Below are 7,094 nucleotides of genomic sequence, written 5' to 3'. Positions count from 1 at the left end.
CTAAAGACAAATAGAAAAACTCCCTTACTGAACTAATTCTAAAGACCAATAGAAAATATGATAGGATCCATGCAAACATGGCAAATGATATGACAGATTCAGTCATGGTAGGAACAGCGATAAGTAGGTATGTTGGTGACCTTGTGCAACTCACCACAGAGAAATACATGGCATGGCAAGGTAACCAACACTAATAAGACATGTTTATGAAGCTAAGCATGGAAAGTGAAAGTTCATAGGGTGCATGGATCGCTAGCAAAGCTCATGGCAAAACTGAACTTAAAGTTAACAGGCTGACAACAACATTATTTAGCAATTTCAGAGCAAGATTACAACACTCTACATCAGGCTATAAATGAAATCAGTGGCATGGATGGATAGGGAATGACATTTATAACAAAACATCCTTAGTGAACATCTCCAGATTATATATAGAATGACTTGTAGCAGCAGGTTTACATAGCACCATGATAAAACAGATATTCAGCCTAGCCAAACAGCAACAACAAATACCCTACTTCACGAGCTTGACGCACTCACCACAAGGCACACAAAAATACATGGATGGAACCACTATAAAGATGGCATGACGTAGCTCAAAACTCATGCAGACATCAAGCTCATAGGATGCACACACAAAATGCAATAAAAATGACAAATCATCAAGTTATAACAGTTTCAGCAGGTTAACATCATATAGCACTTGCAACGATGATAAGGGCACCAAGATCACCTCAAACAAACATGGCACAATGGAATGAAATGTAGAGCATCTCCTGATGAACAATTTGACATATTACACACACAAAATGGAGCAGCGGACAGAGAGTTATGGCATGATGAATGGAGCAACATATCGTGAAATCTTTGGGACTTAGCAAAATATTACCCTCTTAGAAAATTAAACGGCCGCGTGGATCTCGCCGGAATGTTGCCGGAGACGATGGGGACAACGGCAGAGGTCGAGGGAGAGGCACCCTCGATGGGGATGGGCGGATCTGGGCGCGGGGGGGCGGATCCGCCAGAATTCGGGGCCGACAGGGCACCGGCGCGGCGGGGCTTCACGGCCGGAGGCGGCCATCCATGGCGGCGGCGGCGGTGGTCCCTTGCAGGGGCGGGCAGAGAGAGGGAGGTGAGACAGGGAGGAAAGAAGGAGGAAGGAGCAGGGGCAGCGCGACTCACCGGGACGGCGGCAGGACCGGCACGGAAGAGGCGCCGGCGGGCAGACGACGGGGCCGAGGGAGATCTCGGGCGGCGAGGTTGCCTGGCGGCGGCGGAGGCGGGCAGCCGCGGGTGCTTGCGGGCGGGGTCGGGCCGACCTGGGCCTCGACGGGCTTCAAAGGGCCCCGCGCGGGTTGGAGCGGGCCGACGGCGGGGAAGGCGCTGGAGGGGGACGTGCGGGACAGGTGGCGCGCCTAGAGTGGCCAGGGGCGACGGCTGGGTGGCGGCGCGCCTGTGGGGAGTCGCCAAGTGTCGCGTAGGGGCTAGAGAGGCGCGGAAATGGAGGGGAACGGCGGCTGGCAACTGCAGGGATCCCGAGGGGGAGGCTAGAGGTAGGTGGAGGGAGGTTCGGGTTCCAAAATGGAAGGGGAAGGAGATTATATAGGGAAAGGGGACTAGAGGAGGGGGGTTATCATCTGTTTTCGGGCATCGGATCTCGATCGACGGTCCAAAGCGGAGGGGGGGGGGGTCTTAGGTGGGTTGTGCAGAAGGCCATTGGCTGAGAAGAGAGGGAAGATGGCAGCCCGGCAAGGGTTTTCGGAGACCGAAAACGTCCTACGAAAGTACCGCCAGCGGTACCGCGATATGTTTAACGGTTGGGCAATCAAACGAGCTCCGAATGCGACGAAACTTGACAGGCTCTCTGTCTACACTATAATAAGACCGCATGCCAAGTTTCGCCCATTCCGAGAAAAAATTTCGGCCACTCACGAAACGAGGTAAAAGGGGGTGTCGGAGGACATAGGAGTGTCGGAATGCAAAATGGACAACGGGGAAAATGCTCGGATGCATGAGACGAACACGTATGCAAAATGAGATGCACACGATGACATGATAAAATGCAACACGCAAGCAAATGACATGGCAACACCGATGAATAACTGGCAGACACCTGGCGCATCGAATTCGAGGCGTTACAAAAAATACCCGATGTGCAAAATGTTTTCCCCGTTTCACAACTCCAGGAGTGTCTCCAAATTCATGACAAGCCCTATCTCTACAAGGACATAGATCACTAAGCCATTGACCTTCAGCCTAATCTGACCTACCGCGAGAAACCAATTCGTATCTTGGATGAGGTGGAACGTCATACATGAAGCTGCACTATCAAGTACTTCAAGGTCCAGTGGAGCAACCACACTCGAGGCAGAAGCAACATGGGAACGCGAAGACTACCTTAGATCCGAATTCTCGTATCTATTTAAAACCTAGTTTAGGAACCTCGGGGAGGAGATTCTTGTAAGGGGGTAGGTCTGTCACAACCTAATTTTCATGCCACAACAATTCGGATTATTTTGGCATAAAAATTTGATCCAACAAAAACTTTTGTGTTGATTTTGTTTCTGCTTTGATTTGGATTTTTGTTTGTTATTTGTAAGTGCTCAAAATCAAATAAGTCCTGCAACTTTTATACTTCCTCTCATTGACCTAAAACTCTACCCAATGATCATGCCATGTGTATAGGACATAAAAGTATTTTCTTGCAAAAATATTTTGGCCAAAAGTATTTTCTAAATTAGGTTTTCCAAAACCCCCTGAATTGAGACTTGAACTACAAGTGCTTAATTTAGGGTGTGAAAAATCTTTGAAAAATTATGCCTGTCTCCTATTAGCTGTAGGACACCATCAAACCACAAAAATATTATTTTAAAAGTTATTTTTGTATTTTATTTAAAAGTGTTTTCTTAAGGCCAGAAATGGTCTTTAATAGGTTGAAATTATTTTAATATTTCATAAATATTTTACAAAAATTAGGGAGACTCAGTGGACTTATATCGCCCATATATAAGAGTTTCATCACATGATCATGTTCAAAATATTGGTGAAATACCTCAAAGTCCCTTTCGGGATATTTCAAGCTTTCAAAATATTTAGAAAGGAGTTATTCTCCATTAAGTCAGGAAAAATCTACCTTGTCACAAATGCTCTAATTGATGATATTGCCAATTCTCATGTCTTGGAGAACAGGATAACCCCATCAAACCCTCTCAAATCCCTTTCTGCCCATTTCCAAGTTGGGACAACTTTGCACTACCAAACATGTTCAAATTTTCTCAAACTTGGTATACCTGCTTAAATGGTCTAATCTTCCATCTAGGCCAAGTGGTGCATCAAGAAGAACAAGTTAACTTGATGAAATATTACCAAAACAGTTTCTGCTCGTTTCTAGGGTTTGAAATAGTTACATTGGCAAGTTTCCCCGAATAAGCTGAAAATACCACGTTATCTCATGATCATGGCCAACACCCCTGTCAGGTGGCACAAGCAGAAGATGAGTGCAACTATCCAAACCAACATCAAACACCTTATTTTGTGATCAATAATTGGGGCACCAAATGGATTCTCCTTCAGCTCCAACTTTTATCACATCATTTCTGGGTCACCCTCTACCTCGATTGCAAGTTGCAAAGTCTTGGGTTCAAGGATTGGGGGTGCCCTTTTCCCCTCTCAAGACAACAACATTCCCCCTGTTTCTCAACCCCTTCGTTTCCCCAGAAGCTTTCCAGGGCATCCGAGGGCACTTTCACATTATTTAGTCCCTCCTAAAGCTCCTAGATGCAAGTGGTCATGCCCACTCCGCAAAAGTCACGCCCGTGCCGGCCAAAGACGCGCTCTAGAGCACACTACCATGCTCCCGACCGTTGACGCCACGTCCCCAACCACCTCGGGCCACCCCCGCGCCAGTCGAGGGCCTCGATGTCCGCAACACGACAACCGCGTCGGCCCCCTCCTCTCTTGCTCTCTCTTTCACCCCCTGCGACACGCGCAAGACGCCGCCCGGGTCGGCCAATGCACACGCCCATGCCAGGGACCCCCTCGAGCTCTTCCCGCTCTCTCTCTCCCTTCTCTGACCCCTACACCACCCCCACAAATGCTGCAGAAAGCCCCTTGCCCTCTCTCTTGGTCGACTGAGCCGTCATCGCAACCACCCATAGGCCTTGTCCATGGTGAGCCGTGGCCTCAGCGTATAAGGCCGCCCCATGCTCCCTCTGGAGCCCCTTCACTCTCTCCTTACCTCCTCCCTCCCAGAGACCCCCCTGACCAACCTGAACCTCCACTCGTGCCCTCCATCCATCTCCATGGCTGACGTGTCGTCGGTGGCCTCTGCCCGAATTTGAGCCACCCAGCCCCCCTTCTCCCCCACCTCTTGATTTGGGAGCATCACCATCGTCATCATGGAGCTCTCCCCACTCCTTTCTCTCCTCCATGTGGTCGTAGTGCCAAGCCACGTAATCACCTTCGGCCTCGCCCACCACAGCAGTTGGTGCGCTTGCACCCAACCTTCTCTGCACCCGCGGCGAACCTAGGCGGACGGGTCGTACTCTCCTGAGCACGCCCTGTAGCGCCGACAGTCGCCGTCGAGTGCCCCCTCTGTAACATCCCAACTTTCCTACATTAGGATGTTATTAGATCATACATATGCATATCATATTTTCCATGCATTATTTGCTATTCTGCAATATTCTTTTCATTATGCAACTAAAGGCAATTTATTGGAGTGAAGATAACATGACTTCTCCCCTGTATTTAAAAATGTTCATAATGGCCAGAATATTATTTCTAGTTCATCTGTTATGTTCTAGTATTTTTATTTGACTGTTTTATTGTTGTTTTGTGTGGCCTATTGCATAAAAACTATTTTCCAAAATTGCATTAGTTGTGGAACTAGTATTCCAATAGATTATATTAGTAGTATTATTTTTACTGCGTGTCTAAGGATTTTTTTCCTAGAATTATTCTGATGTATGTTTTATTGTAGTTATTTTGTTTCTGTGGTTTTTGTTTTAAAAAAAGAAACCCAGCTACACAGCGCTGCGCAGCCGGGGCCCACTTACCACAGCCGCCCGCGGCCTAGCGGCTCACCTAGCCGCAGCCCAGCCGCGAAGTGGTATACAGCAGCCAGCAACGCCGCGCTGCACCCAGCCCGCCATCGCCTTCAGCCACTGACCAGCGGGCCCCGCGCCACTTTCTTCCACCCCGAGCCGGAAGCAGCCGCGTTGCACGCACGCTGAGGCCGAACCTGACGCGACCCGGGCGCCCTACTCAATCCCGTGACCTCCAAGAGCGCCGCACGCGAGCCAAACCCCTGCGCAACCCTACCGAGGCCCTTCCCCCACTTTCCCTTGACCATACAGCCTCCGCAGGAGATTTGGATCTCGCTAGAGGAGCTCGAGACCACCGCCATTCGTCGATCCGTTCTGTCACCGTAAGAGCTCACCCAGCCGCTCCGCTTGCTCCCTCTCGCAGCCGCACCTCACTGACACCTTCTTGTGGCTAGAAACGCAGCAGAGGGAGAGGTACGAACTCGTCTGCCGTCGCCGGAGCAGCCGCAGTTCACTTCGTCACCACCGCCGTTCGAGGGAGCCCCGCCGCCGTCAAACACCAGCACCACCTCCGCTACTATCCGTCGTACCCACCCAGCCCCTCACCTTCATCCGGGAGCCACCGGAGAGCCGCCGCCGCCAATGCCCGACCCGCCACTGCCGCTTCCTCTGCTTCTGGTAAGCACACGTGCACGCAGGAGTTCTTGTCCAATCGGGCACAAACACATGGCAGCGCTACAGGAACCACACAGTAGACAGACCAGGAGGTTTCTGTTGTTCTTTTGTCTTTTTCAGATTTTTCATCCAAAATTCTTTTACCTATATCTTTTAGTCTATATATCCAATTTAGGTGCTTCTTTTTCCTATGCACTCACAAAGACCAGTACTTTATCACAGTACCAAAGTCTCACATGTTTGCACTTTTCAAATTTGAATTCGTGCGAATTTGAATCAAACCTTCCAGAGGCCATAATTTTTAAACCGTTTATCGGAATCGAGTGATTCTTTTTGCGTTGTGACTGTAGTGCAAATTAGGTGTTGTTATGCTACTGTTGTTGGGTTTTGAAATGATTTTCTTGCTGTTGGTTTAATTTTGTTCTATTTGTATTCTGGTGATTGATTTGTTGAATTGTGTGAAACATGTAGATTGTCCGGAGTGCGACACGAGCTATTGTCAGGAGTGTGACTTTTTGAACCAGGACCAAAGCAAGTTACATGTTGATCATCCTTTACCTATTGTTTTCTATGTATGTAGTTATATCACACTATGAATATATGCATGTATAGGATTACTGTATTATTTTGCAATATGATGTTGCTATCTTCCCGTCTTTTCAAATCGTGGTAGTTATAGTTTGCTATGCTTTGTAGACGGGGGTGGCTCATGAATTCATTGAGCTTATGTGAGGATTATATATATATATATAAACTAGAGTAGTAACTCGAGATTTAAATCACCTCTAGGCGGAACTGGTATTGATGGGTGGTTTGAAGAACATCATGATTTATACCCTCTGAATGTAAGTGGACGGCCGCCCAGGCTCAAAAAGATCAGATAGACTTAGTGACTAGTAGCTTCCATGTACAGCCACTGGCTAAATGGGCTCTGGCTTAGCTGATCAGTTGTGGAACCCTTACCCAGATGTGCCAGCAGATGTAGATATAATAGTTGGGATGGGCCTCCTGTTGGGACTAGGGGACTGCTTCTAAAAGACTTCGTCTCAATCTTCGGGTTGGGTCCAGTGGGTAAAGCGTACTAAACTATGCAGAGTATTAAAACTAATCATGGTGAGTCGTGCCCCCGGTTATGGGAAAATATGAGCCACTATGCCATTATAGTTGTTGAATGATCTTGACAGATGTGACACTTAATAATATTTGTGGGAAAACTTAATAAAACGGTAGGTTGGAGTTGATTTTTGCCAACTCAACCTTGTGTATTTAATTGTAGTAATAAAAGAACTAAATAAAAATTTGACTATTAGGTAGTTATGAGGATAAAATCAGCTTTCTACAAAAATAAACCCTCAAGCCTTCCTTTTGTTGTAC

The 7,094-nt window shown here is 47.8% G+C and overlaps 1 protein-coding gene across 1 annotated transcript; it reads left to right on the top strand.

Moving 5' to 3' along the window:
- The first annotated feature begins 1,083 nt into the window (after positions 1–1,083).
- On the top strand, positions 1,084–6,249 carry LOC123090082 (proline-rich receptor-like protein kinase PERK10). The gene is made up of 4 exons (XM_044511545.1): positions 1,084–1,406; positions 5,288–5,428; positions 5,501–5,723; positions 6,192–6,249. The coding sequence occupies exons 1-4, from the start codon at positions 1,084–1,086 to the stop codon at positions 6,237–6,239; spliced, it is 735 nt and encodes a 244-aa protein (XP_044367480.1). The 3' UTR covers positions 6,240–6,249.
- Positions 6,250–7,094: the final 845 nt, after the last annotated feature.

The sequence above is a fragment of the Triticum aestivum genome, chromosome 4B (genome assembly GCF_018294505.1).
Source record: "Triticum aestivum cultivar Chinese Spring chromosome 4B, IWGSC CS RefSeq v2.1, whole genome shotgun sequence".
Lineage (NCBI taxonomy): Eukaryota > Viridiplantae > Streptophyta > Magnoliopsida > Poales > Poaceae > Triticum > Triticum aestivum.
Note: the sequence above shows the minus strand (reverse complement) of the source record. Positions and strands in the feature narration are given on the sequence as shown.